The 19,481-nt window shown below is 42.8% G+C and overlaps 1 protein-coding gene across 3 annotated transcripts in view; it reads left to right on the forward strand.

Moving 5' to 3' along the window:
* Positions 1–19,481, forward strand: part of CSMD2 (CUB and Sushi multiple domains 2) — a 672,138-nt gene that overhangs the window by 623,019 nt on the left and 29,638 nt on the right. For all 3 annotated transcript variants that reach the window (XM_049694749.1, XM_049694771.1, XM_049694802.1), the window contains 3 exons: positions 549–737; positions 11,226–11,399; positions 15,488–15,670. In XM_049694749.1, the coding sequence (XP_049550706.1) occupies positions 549–737; positions 11,226–11,399; positions 15,488–15,670 (546 nt within the window). The remainder of the gene's footprint in view (positions 1–548; positions 738–11,225; positions 11,400–15,487; positions 15,671–19,481) is intronic.

Below are 19,481 nucleotides of genomic sequence, written 5' to 3' on the forward strand. Positions count from 1 at the left end.
GTTAAGCTGCTTTGGAAACACTTCAGGATTTAAAAGTCAAATTTATCCCCCAGGATTAATCTCCCCCTGAAATACTCATAAACGTGGTTAAAACAGTTTCCAGAAGAGCCCACCCACCTTCCACAGCTTTGCTGAGGGAGACATTGTATCAGGGATCTGCTCACAGAGAGGAGGCATCCCTGCCCTCAAGGGATTCTTGTATTCAAACAAATCACAATGGAGCGATCCAGGTTTGTACCGGGAGCACTGAGGAGGGAGAGGTTAACCAGTCTGGGAGGAGGTGGGAGGGCTTCTGCAGGGAGGTGATGTCTAGCTGGACATGGAAGAATGAATCCCTTAACCAGGTGATCAAGGTGAGGGGAGAAGTACAGCAGCCTCAGGACAAGCTCACCTTCCCAGGCAGGATCTCCTTTGTGTAGCCTGTCTTGGTCTGGAAATTTTGCTGTACTGGAAATACGTGCCTGTTTGGACTTCGGAATTCTCATTTAAAAGCGTAGGAAAATCCTCACGTCCAGGTCTCTACATCTAATCATCCCGTTCCATTGCAGTCATCAACTGTACAGATCCTGGGCACCAAGAAAACAGCGTTCGTCAAATCCACGCCAGCGTCCCACACACGTTCAGCTACGGCACCGCCGTGTCTTACCAGTGCAACCACGGCTTCTACCTCCTGGGCACCCCGGTGCTCAGCTGCCAGGGAGATGGCACATGGGACCGTCCCCGCCCCCAGTGTCTCTGTAAGTTGATGTTATCTACTCACAATGATCACCCGTGCCTTCTGACAGGATGGTCCATATCAAAGAACAGCCCTCCTCTGTGTGTGTGTGTGTGTGTGTGTGTGTGTGTGTGTGTGTGTGTGTTCACGATGACAGTCACTGTGTCTGCTCTACGGATGTCACAGAGCATCTTGGGCCCTGTTGGGTTAGTTGCCACACCAATTCTCACGCTTTCTCTGTTCCTGGCTACAGGCTTATTCTCTTTCCTTTCTAGTGCTGCCACCAACCTCTTCAGCCTCCAGGGTTCCCTTCCTTCAGGGGTCCCGGCTGCATAGTGGGACACTGTCTCCCATGTTACACCCTCCTTGCTTTTCCAGAAAGACAACACATGAACCCCTTTCTCTTGAAAGACTGAAGCAGAAATGCCACGGACCCTGGAGGCAGACCGACCTGGATTTGAATTCTGGCTCTGCCACTAAACATGCTGCGTGGTTTGAAAGAAGTCCATTAACCTCTCAGATCCTCCATTTCTTCATCTGTAACAATGATGCTAATGCCTCTTCCATAGGGTTATTAGAGGATTAAGTGAGAACATCCATTAAAAGTGCCTAGTACAATATGTCTGGTATATAGTAGCTACTCAATAAACAATAACTGCTTTAACTGTAATTAGGAAAAAATATGGGGACACCATGTGGGGAAAAACAGGGTGGGGGAGGCACTCAGAATCCTGACATCTGGTTGCTAGCCTCACACATCCTGAAGAGAAAATCCGTTCCCTGGGCTCCTGATCTCTTCTCTTGTTGCTAATGATGAACCCTGTGGGTTACTCTCTCCCCTCTCTTCCCAGTAGTAGAGGTGAAGATGCAGTCCCGAGGGACTGATGGACATTGAGCTGGTACCATTCAGTAGTCCTCTTATCTGTGGTGGGTCATACATATTTTGTAGGCCCCCCAGTCTGGATGACTCCATCTCGTTATGCCCTTGTGCCTCTAGGTATGATAGGAGTCTGGTACAGCTACGCACCTGCCCGTATTTCGCTTGCTTGAGGACCCCAACCTGGCCATCCAGCCCCATTTATGACTGACAAGTCATCTGGGGTTGGAAATGGACAGCCACCTGAGTACAGTGGTGATAGCTGAGATTCAGAGTGCATGGTGGTTTCAAATTGCTGTATCTTCTGGTAAAATGAGGCTTTTATCATAATCAAGTGACCCTATCTATGTTAATTTTTTGCCCCAAAGCTTATTTTATCTGATGTTAATATTGATATAATTAATATACCATTACATCAATATTATCTATAATCATTTCCTTAGGAGGATTTAATCCACTTCCATTTTTCTTCCTTTTTTTTGTAGAGAAATATAATTCACATACCAGAAAATTCACTTTTAGAGTATATAATTCGGTGATTTTAATCTATTCACAAAATTATACAACCATCACCACTATCTAATTCCAGAGCGTTTTCATCACCCCAGGAGGACACCCTTTAGCAGTCACTTCCCATTGCCCACCACCACTCTATCCCCCAGTAACCATACTTTCCATCTGTGACTTTGCCTATTCTGGACATTTCATATAAGTGAAATTATGTGTGTGGCCTTTTGTGTCTGACTTCTTCCACTTAGCATAAGATTTTTCAAAGTTCATCCATGTTGTAGCATGTATCGTTTACTTCATTCCTTTTTATGGCCAAATATTATTCCATTGTTTGGATACACCGCATTTTGTTCATCCATTCATCAGTTGATGGACATCTGGGTTGTTTCCACTCTTTGGATATTATGAGCAATGCTGCTGTGAACACTTATGTACAAGTTTTTGTGTGACCATGTGTTGTCAGTTCTCTTGAATATATACCTAGGATGAAATTGCTGGGTCATATGGTAACTCTGTGTTTAATTTTTTAAGGTTCACTGTTTTCTAAAGTGGCTGCACCATTTTACATTCCCATGGGCACTGTATGAAGGTTCCAGTTTCTCCACAGCCTCATGTACACTTGTTATTGTCCATCTTTCTTATTACAGCCATTCTAGCAGGTGTGAAGTGGTATCTCATTGTGGTTTTGATTTGCATGTCCCTAACGACTAATGATGTTGAACATCTTTTTATGTGCTTATTGGCCATTTGCATCTCTTCTTTAGAGAAATGTCTATTCAAGTTCTTTGCGCATTTTTTAATTGGGTTGTTTGTCTTAATATCCTTTGATTTAACTGTTCTTTATATATTCTGAATACTACACCTCTATCAGGCATATAATTTGCAAACTTTTCTCCCAAAGATAATTCTGGATGATGTCCTTTGATGCATGAAAGTATTGAATTTTAATGAAGTCTGAGTTATGTTTTCTCTTCTGTTGCTTGTGCTTTTGAAGGAATATTTAAGAAACCACTGCCTAATCCAATGTCATATCATAATCCAATATCATGTCATCTGTGAAAAAACATAATTTTACTTCTTTCTTTCCAACCTGATGCCTTTTATTTCTTTTTCTTACATAATTGCCCAGCTAGAACCTTCAGTACAATGTTGAATAGAAGTGGCAAAACAGACATTCTTGTCCTGTTTCTAGTCTTTGGAGTAAAGTCTTCAGTCTTTCACCATTAAGTATGATGTTAGCTGTGGGATTTCTGCAAATTCCCTTTATCAGATTGAGGAAGTTCTCTTCTACTCCTAGTTTGTTGAACATTTTTACCACGAAAGGGTATTGGATTTTTTCAAATGATTTTTCTGCGTCTATTGAGATGATCATGTGGGGCTTTTTTTTCCTCATTCTATTAATATGGTGTATTACATTGATTGATTTTCATATGTTGAACAACTCTTGTGTTCTTGGAACAAATCACTCTTGGTCACGGTAAAATTCATTTTAATATGCTACTGGATTTGGTTTGCTAGTATTTTGTTGAGGATTTTTGCAACTGCATTCATAAGGAATATTGGTCTATAGTTTTCTTTCCTTATGATATCTTTTGCTTTGGTATCAGGACAATGCTGGCCTCATAGAATGAGTTGGCAATTGTCCCTCTTCTTCTATTTTTAGGAATAGTTTGAGAAAGACTGGTATTATTTCTTCTTTAAAATTTTGGTAGAATTCATCTGGTCCTGGGCTTTTCTTTGTTAAAATTTTTTGATTATTGATTGTTTCTACTTATTTGTTATAATTCTCTTCAGATATTTCATTTCTTCTTGAGTCACTTTTGGTAGTTTGTGTGTTTCTAGTAATTTTTCCATTTCATCTAGGTTATCTAATTTATTGGTATACAACTGTTCATGTTCATGTTCTGTAAGTAAAAACTTACAGAAGTTTTTACTTCTGTAAACTCAGTTGGTAGTAATGTCTCCACTTTCATTCCTGATTTTAGAATTTGAATCCTCTCTCTCCCCACCGTATCTCTCTCTCTCTGGCTCTCTCTCTCTCTGGCTCTCTCTCTCTCTCATCAGACTAGAACATTTGTCAGTTTTCTGACCTTTTCAAAGGACCAACTTTTGATTTTGTTTATTTTCTCTATTGTTTTTCTATTTCATTTATCTCTGCTCTAACCTTTTTTATTTCTTTTCTTCCATTTGCTTTGCTCTTCTTTTTCCTAGTTTATTAGAGGGGAAGGTTAGGTTGTTGGTTTGAGACCTTTCCTCTTTTTAATGTAGGCAATTACAGTTATAAATTTCCCTCTGAGCACTGCTTTCACTGTATCTCATAAGTTTTGGTATGCTATGTTTTCGTTTTTGTTCACCTCAAGTATTTTCTAATCACTCCCCTGATTTCTTCTTTGACCTACTGATTATTTAGGAGAGTGTTGTTTAATTTCCATATATTTGTGGATTTTCCAAATTTCCTTCTGTTATTGGTTTCTAGTTTCATTGCATTTTGGTTGGAGAACATACTTTGTATGATTTCAGTCTTTTAAAATTTATGGAGATTTATTTTTCTTAGCTAGATAATTATTGAATGTTTTACCATTCAATAATTATCTTTTTAGTTAAGCTGAGGTTTAACTGTTCATTGAGTTCCTATTTCCAATTATTTATTTTGCATTTGAGAAATCAAGGCAATATTTGTTTTTCAAATTTGCTTAATTATTTCCATAGTGTATTGTTCCTATGTAAACATGTTCTTTTTTTATATTTAACATATTAAATATACTTACTATGTATTCTATATCTGACACTTCCAATATCAGCGTCTTTTCAAGTCTAGTTCTGCTACTGTCATTTCTGCTGCTTCTCACTCTTGGTGACTTGTTTCTCATTGTTTTATTATGTTTACATTATGATCTTCTGTTTGACTGATCTTAATCTGTGGGAATCAGGAACCAAGCTCTCAGTCTGGTAGAAGCCAATGCCTAAAAACAGGCTAGGCATTCTCTCTCTCTCTCAAAAAAAAAAAAAAAAGTGGCTAATGCTCAACAATTGCTGGTATTTTTTACTACAGAAAGCCAGCAGTCACTTCTTTTTCTCTTTGGGTTTTACATGGTGCCAAACTCTGCTTATAGTAATCACTGACACCACCACATTATGTTTTTATTAGAGACACAGAAACCAAAGGACCGACCAGTTCTTTTTGGAGTAGATTTTCCCAAAGCAGACCCCATTCAAAGACAGCAATGTTTATTACTTCCTCTAAATATGAACTTCAGCAAGATTCCCATAAAAGGGATATACTAGCATCAGAATCCAATTAGCCTATTCACTTGTTGAAGGGGGAATACATAGTAGTTTTCCCTGAGATTTGGTGAGACTATTTCAAAAACACCAGCCCTGAGGAACTTCCACTGGCTGTAAGTCTCTGGTCCCGGGTGACTCCCAGTAAAATAATTTTCACTGATGTTTCATGGTTATCATGACATTATTTTAGTGGACTAATTGCATTTCTACTCCTAGAAGATCCAATTACCTGTGAATAGGATTGTGACAAATTGAAGATGACTATACATATCCCCTAGTCAACCATGTCAATCCGCTGTTCCTTCCAGGTGAAGGCAAACTGCTTTAATTAGTGTGGACATGCAGGGACCAAGGAAAATGCGTGATCAGTATCTATGTTATATGCCGCTTCCCTGCTAAAGTGCTTTAAGAAACAGTGGAAGCTCTGGAGGTGGCTGGCCATTAGTCCAACTCTCATACTTATGGTTTAGGAACCAGGGTGCGGGGCTTTTTCATTTTGCCATCGGACTCAGCATAGTCCGCACCCAATCATGAATTGCTGATTTATATTATTGTTCTTTTTTTTTTTTTTTTTATGTTACGCGGGCCTCTCACTGCTGTGGCCTCGGAGCGCAGGCTCAGTGGCCATGGCTCACGGGCCCAGCCGCTCTGCAGCATGTGGGATCTTCCCAGACCGGGGCACGAACCCATGTCCCCTGCATCGGCAGGTGGACTCTCAACCACTGTGCCACCAGGGAAGCCCTATATTATTGCTTTTTGCTTAATTACAATTTTATACTTTCTCAATCCCCTGTTATATGTGTATCCTGTGTAATGCAAGAAAATCTGCTACTATTAGGAGTGCTAAATACCTATCTTGCTGATTTTTAGGTACACATTTAAGCTTAATACATAGTTAGCAGCTAGAGAGCCACTGCAGAAACTGGAATGATCCAAAGAGATCCCATTTGGACATGGGCATGAACATTAAAAACATTAATCTTTTATATCGACAAATTGAGAAATGCAGCAACAGCTATTCACCTTGTCTTTGTTCTTCGCCTTCTAGATTTTTATGCAAACATGCAATGAATGCAAGTTGTTTCTCTTTACTGTTATCATATGTCCTTTTCTTGTTTCTCCTTATCCATAGCAGGCAAATTGTATTGTCATTAATTTTTCTTTTGTCACAAGCATCATTATTGTTGACTTTTTCCTCCTTTAAAAGAACAAACCACAGGAAGGGAATAAAACAATAGAGTATACTGTAGTTGTTAATTTTACAGACCCCCAAGTAGCTAGATCAAGCCAGTAATGAAAAAATAATTTCTGGCATTGCATATACATTTTTAGAGATTATTAGATATTACCATAATTGAACACTACCCTCACATTCCCCAAAGAAACATTTTAAAGCCAAATAAGAACATCAGAAAAAACAACCAGCTGCTGTCACAGAAATCATTACGGGTAACCAACATAAATGTGTACATATGTACACTAATAGACATGAACAGAAATGTTCTTATCAGCATTATTCATGAGTCCAAAACCAGAAACAACCCCAACATCCATCAATAGGAAATGGATGATAAAGGTGGTATATTCCCACAGTGGTGTGACAGTCAACCTATTCATACCTTTATGTAGCATATGCCTACATTGTACCAGGGTTGGTCTGTGTAAAGTGATGTGCCTTGCAAAGCTAGGTTATAAGAGCTATCCCACCCCCACCTGGCTTTCTTGGATCAGTCACTCTGGGGGAAGCCAGTCAAGCCTTCAGATGAATGCAGCCACAGTCAACATCCTGGCTGCAACTTATGAGGGAGTCTGAGTCAGAGCCACCTGCCCAGCCACTCCCAAATTCCTGACCCACAGAAACCATGATCAGTAATGCATTTATTGTTGTCTAAGCTTTGGGGCAATTTGTTACACAGGAAGAGATAACTAACACAAATGGTAAACTATATAGCAGAAGTCAGCAGACTTTGGCTCCTGGGCTAAATCTAGCCTATGGCCTATTTCTGTATGGCCCTTGAGCTTAGAAGAGTTTTTATTTTTAATACTTTTAAAATATTGTACAAAAAAAAAAAGAAACAGAAGAATATGCAACACAGACTGTATGTAGCCTCAAAACCTAAAATAATTACTGTCTGGACAGTAATTAAAGAAAATGTTTGCTGACCCTGGTATACAGCAATGATAATGACCTACTGTTATATACAGCGTAGACGAATGTCACAGACATAAAGTTGAGTGAAAGAAGCCAACACAAAAGAATATATACTATATGGTTCCATTTAAATCAAATTCAAGAACAGGCAAACTAATTAATGGTGTATGAAGTCAAGATAGTAGTTTAATTTGAGGAGGGAAGAAGAGAGATAGTGATAGAGAGGGCATGAAGGGGCTTCTGAGGCACTGGTGATATGCTTTTCTTGATCTGGGTAGTGTATTCACTTTGTGACAATTCATTAAGCTCTGTTTTTATGGTTATTGTGTTTTTCTATATGTATGTTGCATTTCCATTAAAAAAGAATTTTTTTGAAAAATCATTTCAGAGTTAAAATTGGACAATTTCTGGAAGTCCAGAAATTTCTAGTAAACACTCATAGAATCATTTAAATTATAATTGGGGACTCCATTCCTTCCAGAATGAGAGAATTCATCAGCAGTATTAAAGCAGTACTGCAGAAGGGAGTCAGTTACAGTGCTTGAGAGTGTGCCCTCTGGAGTCAATCTGCCAGGTTTCAAGAACTAATTCTACTGCTGAACAGGCCTGTGACCTTGCGGAAGTTACTCTGCCTCGCCATGCCTCATTTTCTTCATCAGGAAGGTGGAGATTAAAACAGTGCCAACCTCAAAGGGTTGTCTTGAGGAATAGATAGTGTAATCCTTGGAACTCACTGTATTAGTTACCTATTGCTGTGTAGTAAGCCATCTCAAAACTTAAAATAGCATCTATTTTTGTTTTCTCACAATTCTAAAGGTCAGGAATTTAGGTGAAGCTTAGCAGATATATTAATCTGGGTTCTCCAGAGAAACAGAATCAAAAACCAATAGGATATATATATATATATTTTACATATATTTTATAGATAGAATATATAGTATATATAGATATGTAATAAGATCTATATCTATATAGATTTAGAGATGATTTTACCTATATATCTGTACCTATAGAAACCATAAGCCATCTATATATCTGCTTCTAAATATAATATATAATATATATTAAAATTATATGAGCCAATTCCTTATAGACATAGATAGAGATACAAATATAGATAGATAGATAGATAATAAGGAATTGGCTCATACAGTTTTGGAGGCCGAAAAGGCCCCAGATCTGTAGTGCACAGCTGGAGACACAGGAGAGCAGATGGCAGAGTTCCAGTCTGGGTCTGAAGGCCTGAGAACTAGGTAGAGCCAACGGTATAAATTCCAGTCCAAGTCTGAGTCCAAAGGCAGGAGAATATTGATGTCCCAGCTCAAAGACAGGCAGAGAGAATTCTCTCTTACCCCACCTTTTTGTTCTATTCAGGCCTTCATGTGATTGGATGAGGCCCACCCACACTGGGGAGGGCAATCTGCTTTATTCAGTCTAGTCTACCAATTCGAATGTTAATCTCATTCAGAAACCCTCACAGATACACACAGAATAATGTTGGACCAAATATCTGGGCATCCTGTGGCCTAGTCAAGTTGATACATTAAATGAACCGTCCCAGCAGGGCTGGCTCATCTGCACCCAACGTGGTTCAGTTAGGACTGGAGGATCCAAAATGACCCCACCTACATGTTTGAGGACTCGTGGCTGGCTGTTCTCCACGTGGCCACTCTCTCCAGCAGGATGACACGTGGTCTTCTTTACTTGGAGGCTGGGTTCCTAGAGAAAAAGAGGAAGTTAAAGGATCTCTTAAGCCAGAGCTCAGAATTCCTAAAACGACATTCTGTTGATCAAAGCAAGTCCCAGGCCAACCCAGGTTCAAGGAGGGAGGAAATAAGAGACTCTACATCTGGGAGTGGGAAGAGTGGTAGGCCTGTGCCAGGATGAGTTGTGGTGGCCGTCTTCGCAGACAGACAGCCCTTTGGCCACCAGAGTACATATCCTTCCCAGTTGCATGCCAGACCCCAAGGTTTAGTCTGTCCAAATCACCATCATCTCTTCTTGAACTACTGCATCAGCCCCCTCTTTTCTTGCCCCGCCCTAGAATGTTCTCCACACAGTAGCCAGAATGATCTTGTTAAAATGTAAATCAGATCACATCACTCCAGTGGGGTCCTATCATGCTGGTAATAAAGTCCAAATTCTATGCCATAATCTGGCTCCCAGTAACCTCTCCACCCATGTCTCCTTCAGTTCTTTCCTTGTTCGTTCTATTCCAGCAACCCTGGCTTTCTTAATGTTTTGCGAACACCCCAGGCTCATTCCGGCCTCTGGGCTTTTCCACTAGATGTCCCTTCCCTCAGAATGCTCTTCCCCCAGATCTCACATGGCTGGCCTTTTCACATCACTCAGATCACTGCTCAAATGTTGCCTCAGAGAGATCTTCCCTGACCATCACCATCCTACTCAAAATCAGCTGCTCACCCACCCTGAGCACCCTTTTCCTGATGCAACTTTATTTTCCTTCATAGCAGCCCCTAGAATTACCTGTTTTCTTATTCATGGTCTCTCATCCTCACTAGAACATAACCTCCATGAGAGCATGGACTTTGTTCTCCCAAATACATATAACAGTGCCTCGCACTCAATACACATGTGTTGAGCAAATGAAAGAGCCTGGGATCAACCGTGGCAAGAACAACGGCAAGGCAGACCCAGCGACGTCGACAGCACTGTCCTGCCGTGGCCCGTACATCTCAACTCTGCACTCTAACCCCATCACTGGTTTCCACAGTTACACTTTGGTGTCTCAGGAAAGGGAACTTGCAACAGAAGAGGACAAGTTGGAGACAACTGATGTGGGCAGCTGTGCGCTGCCTTTGGAGAGGACTCTAACTGGCCCTCATTCTGGATCCTGTGCCCAATGCCAACAGTCTCAGGGTGACAGATCACCCCTTTGTCCTTTTTTTAATTAATTTTTTATTATAGTTGATTTATGATGTTGTGTTAGTTTCAGGTGTACAGCAAAGTGAATCAGTTATATATATACATATATCCACTGTTTTCTAGACTCCACCCCACGTAGGTCATTACAGAGCACCGAATAGAGTTCCCTGTGCTATACAGTAGGTTCTTATTAGTCATCGATTTTGTATAGAGTAGTGTGTATATATCAGTCCCAGTCTCCCTGTTTATCCCCTCCTTTCCCCCTTGGTAACCGTAAGTTTGTTTTCTACATCTGTGACTCAATTTCTGTTTTGTAAATAGGTTCATTTGTACCATTTTTTAAGATTCCACATATAAGCGGTATCATATGACATTTTTCTTTCTCTGTCTGACTTATATGTAGTTATAGGTATACTATATGTACCACCTTTCTGCCAGAGACCTCTTGGTATGTCCTATGGCAGTGAGGAAATAGGGAGAGGTGAGCACAAGAGGCAAGAAAGAGAAGAAACGGATATTACTATGTCCCTACTGTGTGCTGAGCAGTTTCACATGTATTATCTCATTCAGCTCTTAAAACAACAGATATCGCTCTGCAGTTCACAGATACGGAAACTGGACAGCGAGGTGGGTAGGCATTGTCTGCTGATGCTGAGTGGGTGTGCCAGCAGGAAGTTTGCTTCAGTAGATACCCCAGCTTCTCTTCTTCTCCGCCTGTCGCCATGAAAAGCCTAGCACGTATCCTGTGATGATGATGCATCCTGGTGCAGAGTTGCTGAGATGTTTGCCCTTCCCCACAGTGGTGTCCTGTGGCCATCCGGGCTCCCCGCCCCATTCCCAGATGTCCGGGGACAACTATACCGCAGGGGCGGTCGTGCGTTACAGCTGCACCAGCAAGCGGACTCTAGTGGGAAATGCCACCCGAATGTGTGGGCTGGACGGACACTGGACTGGCTCCCTCCCCCACTGCTCAGGTATGGGCTCTGGTGTGGGAGAAGGGGGTCCAAAGGAACACCTGGCTGGGAGGCGAGCGAGCTCCCGAGGGTGTGAGTGTGACAGATGGACGGGAGGGAAGCAGCCCTTTGGAGCCCTCATCGCATCCCTCCCAGGCAGAGAGCACGGCTATCAGAGATCCCAACTGGACTTCAGCCCTTGGTGGTCTGAGCCCAGCTTCATGCCCTTAGTCAGCGCTGGCCAAGCCCATACAGCCAAGAGATTGCAAAACTAGTGAAGACGCAGTTTGTGAGGTCACCCTATGGCCAGAGTTCTGTCCAGACCTTATTACCATGAGGTCCCAGGAATAGCCCAAGCCTTCCTGTTGTTCGGCCCAGGTCCAAACCCCATCCTGTGTTCTCTTCTTCCCTGTTATGGACTGCTGGGCCCCAGCCTGCTTCCCTTTCTGTATCGCCACCTCTCCCGTTTGTCCTGTGTCCTGACTGCCCAGTGAATACAGTTCTTCCCTTTAGCACTAACACACCAGCCCCTAGACGTTTCCTATGAATGAGTTTGTTTTCCTGTTAATCTCTATGGGGACACGGAGAGATGTTATCAACACAGCACATGTAGGGAACTGCCAAAGCTCCCGTGTCCATATTTCCAGATATTCATCTGTAATGTCATAAAAGAACAAAATATTTGAAATTGAATTGTCCCACCAATGAAGAAACCACTAAGCAAAGAAGTTAGCACCCCACAGCTTTCTTTTCTTTGGGGTGAGCCTGCCTGGCCCCAAGAAGGGAGGCCACATGGGATGTTGCCCGCAAGAGGGCAGCTGTTCATGTAGCTTGCCGTTCCTCAGGGGACCTACCATGGCACTGAAATTAACCCCTATGCCTTCCCATGCCAGATGCCCTCTAGAGGTAAGGATCCTGACCTCCTCCTAATATAGAAAGAAGCCTTCTCCTCAAAGTGGGACTTCACCCACAAGATGTGCAGCTGCTCTTGCAGTTTGAAGTTCCCAGATGAGCCTGTCTTCCAAAATGTAGGGCATGGCCAGGATACCCACCAGATATTAGTTAGGGCTCCTAAGAAGGAAATTCCCGAAGCACTGGCCACTGTTTCAAAGGGTTGTGGGCTGCCCAGGACAATCCCAGACACATCACTCTGTTAACACCCCAGACTTTGGCCTCTCACCCTCATTAATCTCATTAATCACCCAGTTCATGAACTGGCAGGACTATGTATGAGCCACTAGGACTCCTTTAGCCTATTAGCTGGGCCCCAGACTCCTGTCTGTTTGGACTTGTATTGGAAGTGTCTTGGGGAGGCTGGCATGGGGACGACAAGGATCATGTATATCGAGGCCTCCAGAGTTGTCCACAGAGCAAGTTCCAGGAGGAAGAAGTATTCCACAGAAGAAAGGCATGCGTTTCGCATCCAGATGCCCATCCAAGCATGCATTTGCCCCTGTCTGTTTGGTGACCAGTCCCTTTTGCATAAAGTTCTCCCTCTAGACGTTTCTCTAGGACGTGGGACTAATGGTGTTCTTAAGGTCTGTTTTATGTATTGAGGGATCTTTGTTCTCCATGGGAAAAGGAAGTGCAAGGTAGGGGAGGAAGAAATCAGAAAGAAAGGCTTCGGCGTCTCCTACCCATTAGCATATGTAACCCAACCACACAGTGTGTCTCCTGGCCCAGAAGCACAGAATCCAAAGTCTTTTCTCCCAAACTGTGATTTTCCTTCTCTGAAGTTGTTTTTGTGAAGGCTGTGAAATGACATACCGGAAATATTCCAGAAACAATTCTTATAGGTAACGAAGCTAGAAAACCTCTAAAACCTTTTCAACCCTGAGATTTCATAATTTTGTGACTACCTAAGTCTTGGTTCTGCATGTGGAAGCAAGGACCCTTCCTTGGCCACATCAAAGGTCAAGGGGAGACTAGAAACACGCTGACACCTTGGGAACATGAAAAAGTAAGAAGCAGAAAAGAACCTTCAGAAGACATGGACCTCACTCATTAGGGGATATGTTGCGTTAAGCTGTTTGATCCCCAATCCTGAATATTCTGAAGAATAGTTTGCAATCTTACTTCTCCCGTGTCTTCTTCAAGGACGACAGACACTTAGGAGAACAGTATCATGGGCAGAGCTTTCTGGAGACCTCTGAGGACAGGAGTAGAAGGGATTCCATAAATACTAAGGCTGAGGAATGAATGAATCTTAAATACCTTAGATAAGGAAGTGAAGGTGGAAAAAAATAGGTGATTAGGAAGTAACGCTAGATCTGTACTAGTGAGTGGGATATAATTCCACCAGTGATACAGATATCATCTTTTGCAACGTCATCTCCCGTCAGCCTTAAAAGATACACATTCAGGAGTTCCAGGGTCAGATGTTCAAACCTCATTCTGTACAGTCAGTGCACCCAGATGGTGCATAACAGGAGTCGTAAGTCCCTGGGCCATAAAGGACATTGCAGAGATTTCTGGCATTTGAGACACGCTTCAGGAAGTTCATTGCCTACCTCTGCAGTGTCATCATCTTGCTGATGTACCGCTTCAGTAAAGAGTCAACAGTATGCCCCCATGGTACAGTGTTCTGTCCCAGACTTCCTTATATCGTTGAAACAGAGGCCAAACACAGCAGTGGGGACTGTTCTGTCCGATAATGCCCAGGACCCGGGAGTCCACCCTCAGGCCTGTTGTGTAATAGTGCTGAGGCCAGCTAGCCAGTGAGGGAGAGCGAGCGACTCACCATCTGGGCTGCCTTCAAGGGGACCCTGTCCTGCCTGTTGCATGAGCTACAACCTGGAAAACGTCAAAAGATAAGAAAACCTGGCCAAACGTTATAGGCTTTGTTTTTTCAAGTGTTGGAGTTGAAGGCTGAATGAATCCCCCTCCCATGGTAAGGAGCAGAATGGGGAACATGGGGTTGTATAGTGTTCTCATATTCTGAGACTAGACTGGAAAAGGAAATAATCCCGAAACTGAGAGGAAGATACATCAGCAGTGGATGGTGGGGTACACATGGCTTAAGCCACCTGTGGTCAAGATGGTACTATCGATGCCTATACACGTGGATCCACGAGGAGGTGCATTCCACATCAATGGGAAACTTTATTTTCTCATGGAGTTGCCATTCCTTCATTTTCTTCCTCCTTCCTCAAGCTTACCATGGCCTAGGCTGATCCAGTGGTGTCTCCCGTGCATCTCCGTATTCTGAGATGCGCTGGTTCGCACAGGCACTAGGTCTTGTAGCTTTATCTCCTGTTCTCCACTTTCCCCCACCTCTTGGGTCCTTAAAACTCTCCTGGGTTGGGTTTGCACAATAAGCCAGATAAATGCAGAAATATGGCAGGAGGCATGGGGCAAAGAAAGGATGAAATGAGGGATCTAAGATATGTAATCTAGAGCTCACCTGTATTGCGCAATTTGTGAATAGAAAATCCTCAATTAAAGGCCCAGGATCAAGGTTCAAGCTGGGCTGTTGAGCAGAAACTCTGCTAAAAAGTTGGAACTTTTTTCTCTCAGCAGTGGGAAGCCAGTGGAGCTAATTCAGCAGGAAAGAACCAAAATCAGATTGTGGTTGTGGTTGTTCATTGCTAAGATTTAAGGATAAAGTGAAGATAGACTAGAGGGAGAGTTTGAGAGGAAGGGACATTAGTTAGGAGGCTCCGGCAATGTAGTTCAGGAGAGAGACGTTGCACATCTGAGCTAAGACAGTGGAACTGGTAATGGAGAGGGTACCAGGTCAACAGATGGTGGAGAAGAGGTGAAAGGGAGAAGGCCAGCTTGGACTACGGGCATCCCACGCTGGCACAAGCCAAAGAACAAAAAGGCATGACTTCCTCCACAAAGCTTTCCCTCTGCCTTCTTTCTTCCCTTGCCTCATGGTCCCCAGGGACCCACACATGACCTCAGCCCTCTGTGTCCTTTGATCACTGAGCGCTAAGGCAGGAGCCTGTCCTGGTGACTCAGGCTAGGCACACGGTCAGTTTCACTGCCCTCGTTCTTAGGGCCCACTGCCCTTCCTTAGCATCAGCCCAGCATCTTTCTCTCTCCAAGTCCTCCACTGCCTTTCCTGCCATGCTAAAAACAATGGGTTTTTTGGTTCTGGTCCATAGGAACCAGCATGGGAATCTGTGGTGACCCTGGCATCCCAGCCCATGGCATCCGTTTGGGAGATAGCTTTGCCCCGGGCAGCCTGATGCGCTTCAGCTGTGAAGCTGGCCACATGCTCCGGGGATCGTCGGAGCGAACTTGTCAAGCCAACGGCTCGTGGAGCGGCACGCAGCCTGAGTGTGGAGGTAATGTATGTGACCATTCTGCTTCTCCCCTCTGCTGGCCCCAGGATCTTCCCCCGTTTTCCTACGCCCTAGCACCTGCCCTCACATACACAGATAAAATGCAGGGCCCCATTTGAACCCTTGGCCTGGTGAATAGTGGGCATCAACAGAGAGTTCATGTTCATCTCATTAGTAATCCAAAGGCAAACATATTCCCCACTTACCTAAGAAGGGAAGACACCAGGATAAACTAAGTTAAGCACATTTGTGTATTTATTTCCATACAGTTTCATTCAACAGCTGTGTGCCAAATACTGTAGTATAGGCTAGAGACACAATGGTGATGGAGACAGACCCACCTTGCCCTCTTGGAGCTTACAGTTTAAGGGAAAACACTGTGTTTAAATAGCATCCAAAGTGCCAAAAGAAATACAGATCCAGCTTTTAAAAATCCTTTAAAAGTAATATAAGCTCTTAATGATGGTTCCTGAGGTAGGCCCAGTAGGGAAAATATATTTCTCCACGCACTCCTAAATTTCTGGAAAAAAAAACAAAACTCTTTTTTAAAACCTCTCTCCCTAAAGTCCAATGTTTTGTACCTGCTCCCCAAATTTCTCCCTCCCTCTCTCCCTCTCTCTCTCTCTCTCTCTGTCTCTCCCTCTCTCTCACCCCCTCTCTAAAATACAACTTGCATAGCACTCTCCTAGTTAGGAAGCAGTTTAACAGTAAGAGTAAGATTGACTGAGGTGTTGGAAGAGGAAGGACGCAATATGAAATCATCATCTAGCAAGGGAGGAGTGGGAATGGAATAGGGAAATGTATACTTGCCAGGCAGCACCGAGGGCTCATTAAGGTAAGAGCCATTAACATAAAGTGACAGTAGTCAGCATTGGTCTGGGTTTTTGTTCAAACACATTTAGCTACATAGTTTCAGGCACAGGGTAGGTGAAGCATTAGGTGTAGGGTTGGGGTTTTATTAGGCAACTAAGACATTGAAAGAAAGTGGCAAGGAAGATGAGGGTATACACAAAGCAGTGATTATGATAAATCTTAGCATCTAAGCTGGGTAAGGAGGAGATGGGTTTATGAGTGGAGTAAGAGGCTGTGAAAAGGTGGTAGGATCAGTGGATTATATGTCCCAATCACCAGAGAACAAATTCCAGAGGGAACGAGCTAAAGAAATATGAGGCATGGGCTTCCCTTGTGGTGCAGTGATTGAGAGTCCGCCTGCCAATGCAGGGGACACAGGTTCGTGCCCCGGTCTGGGAAGATCCCACATGCCACGGAGCGGCTGGGCCTGTGAGCCATGTCCGCTGAACCTGCGCGTCCGGAGCCTGTGCTCCGCAACGGGAGAGGCCACAACAGTGAGAGGCCCGCATACCACAAATAATAATAATAAAATAAAATAAAAACGGCAGTGGTTAGAGAATGGGCTGCATGAAATTGAGATTGTGGCATAGTCCTGAAGAGCAAGGGGAGATGCTCTGTCCCGTGATCAGGGGACACCAATGATAGAAATGGAGTCAGTGCCTTCGCCCACTTGTCTGTCCAAAGTCCTGCCTTTGTGGGGGTGCAAAGTTAGTTTTTATAGGATTTCCTAGGCATAGTAAGAGAGGTTTTGTGGTACTGAGAGAGCGTTTTGGCAGGGGGAGAATTTAGTATATTCTCAAATATCCACTGTGACCCAGGTTCCCTTTCTTGCCACTCAGGTCCCAGGATGGAGTCAGCCATCAATGTCAGGAGTGTTCAGGGAACAGAAAGTGGGCAGCTGAGAGTTTGGACCTGGAAGCAAATATTTGTTGAGTGAGTGTATGTGTAACATGTACACAGCTCTTTGTGACTTCCCTTGGCAAGCTCCCACTTATCTTTTAAGGCTCTACTCAGATTCTTATCTCCAGCCCCAATAAACTGTTCTCTTTTTAGTGCTTTTTTTCCTTCAAGTGTAGCACTTATTACATCATATTTTAACTCATCTGTTTATAGGTAGGTTCTTAAGATAGACTGGGCTCCTCAAGGGCCGGGGACATGGCTTGGTCACCACTGCACATCCAGCACCTAGGCAGCACAAATACTTGTTGAGTGGATGGATAGGGTCTATCTGTTGTGCTAATTACATAGGAATCATTTTGTAGATCTGACTCTGGGACTATGTAAATGTTGTACACACTTACAAAATAAAATTAAATGAAAGATTAGAAACAAGTACTCTCCGAATATCAAATCAAAATGGAAACAAATGAACTTAACTATGTATCAAGTTGGTGATTTAATAACCCAGAGAATTATTTCAACTGACTTGAAAAAATGAAATCTGACTATGGTACATATATCCTGAGGACAAAGAACTACAATGAAATCTTAAACTGTTTTTTGCAATCATATTGCTAGTAATAAAACTGGTATTACTATTCTGAAACTATTTTGTATATAATACCATAATATATATGGATAAAACAAGTTAAAAATATTTATTGTCATTAAGAACCAAGATGTTCGGGCTTCCCTGGTGGTGCAGTGGTTGAGAGTCCTCCTGCCGATGCAGGGGACACGGGTTCGTGCCCCGGTCTGGGAGGATCCCACATGCCGCGGAGCGGCTGGGCCCATGAGCCATGGCCGCTGAGTCTGCGCGTCCGGAGACTGTGCTCCGCAACGGGAGAGGCCACAGCAGTGAGAGGCCCGCATACCGCAAAAAATAAAAAACATTTCAAAAAAAAAAAAAGAACCAAGATTTTCAACATAAAAGGGATATCATAGAAAAATCAAAATTTTAAGGAAAAACTCAATTCTAAACTTGGCTTGGTAATATCAGCATAAAGTCATAATGTATTTTCAATTTGAAAAGTTATTTTCCCAACCTAAAAGTCTAGAATCAATGACCAGCTCAGTAGCGATGAGTACCCTTAATGCCCAGATTGTAGTTTTTAAATCCATTGCCCATTCAAAGGAACCAGAGCTCTTTAGAGAAATGGCTGATTCCAGGACTGGGGCAGGATATATGCAAGGTGAACATAGAAAATCTTGTCATTACAACAAGGAATGTACCAAACACAAGTGGGTCATGTCAAAGGAACTCAGGAGCCAACTTTAAGGGGTTCCCACTAGTCAAAGATGGGATAATTTGAGCGTCAATAAGAATAAAAGAGGCAACAGATGGAAACATAGCAAATAAATTCGAATCCGTGAATTCAAATATTGTCCTTTGGAGCTTGCTAGGGAACCAACTCATTGTTCTCACTTAAAAAAAAAGAAATCAAGCATTAATCCAGCCGTCCTACATGAACTCTATTTCTGGGTAAGCAAATATTTGATGATGGACAAGTTCTTAAACACTAGCTAAAGCAGAAAGAATTATAGAATTAGAATGTCACCATTTCTATCTCCTAATGAAATAACCAATCTGGTCAACAATATTTAATTTCTGGTAAAACCATTAAGTGACAACTAACAGGAATTTTATAACGCCAGATGAGGCAGGCAGAGCCGACCCACTGGTCAGCCTCAACATCACTAACAAGGAAACAACCAGACATTCTGTGCCTCCCGATGCGATGTGATAAGAAAAACACAAAACCTTTGAAAAGTACCTTTGCCAAAGAGTAGAACTTGACTACAGTAAGTACAGGGGACAGAGGAATATGCTGAACAATGCCTCATTGGTGCAGTTAGTAAAATCCAGAAAGTGGGAGATTCTACCGGATAAAGGCCCTGATTTGTGTAACAGATAAGTTGTAGGAGAGGGTAATCCAGTAATCTCTGGATTCAGAGTCTTAGAGACGTGCCATCCAAATGTCACGTGTGGACTGTACTTGGATCGTGATTCAAACAAATCAAC

Source organism: Orcinus orca, chromosome 1 (assembly GCF_937001465.1).
Source record: "Orcinus orca chromosome 1, mOrcOrc1.1, whole genome shotgun sequence".
Lineage (NCBI taxonomy): Eukaryota > Metazoa > Chordata > Mammalia > Artiodactyla > Delphinidae > Orcinus > Orcinus orca.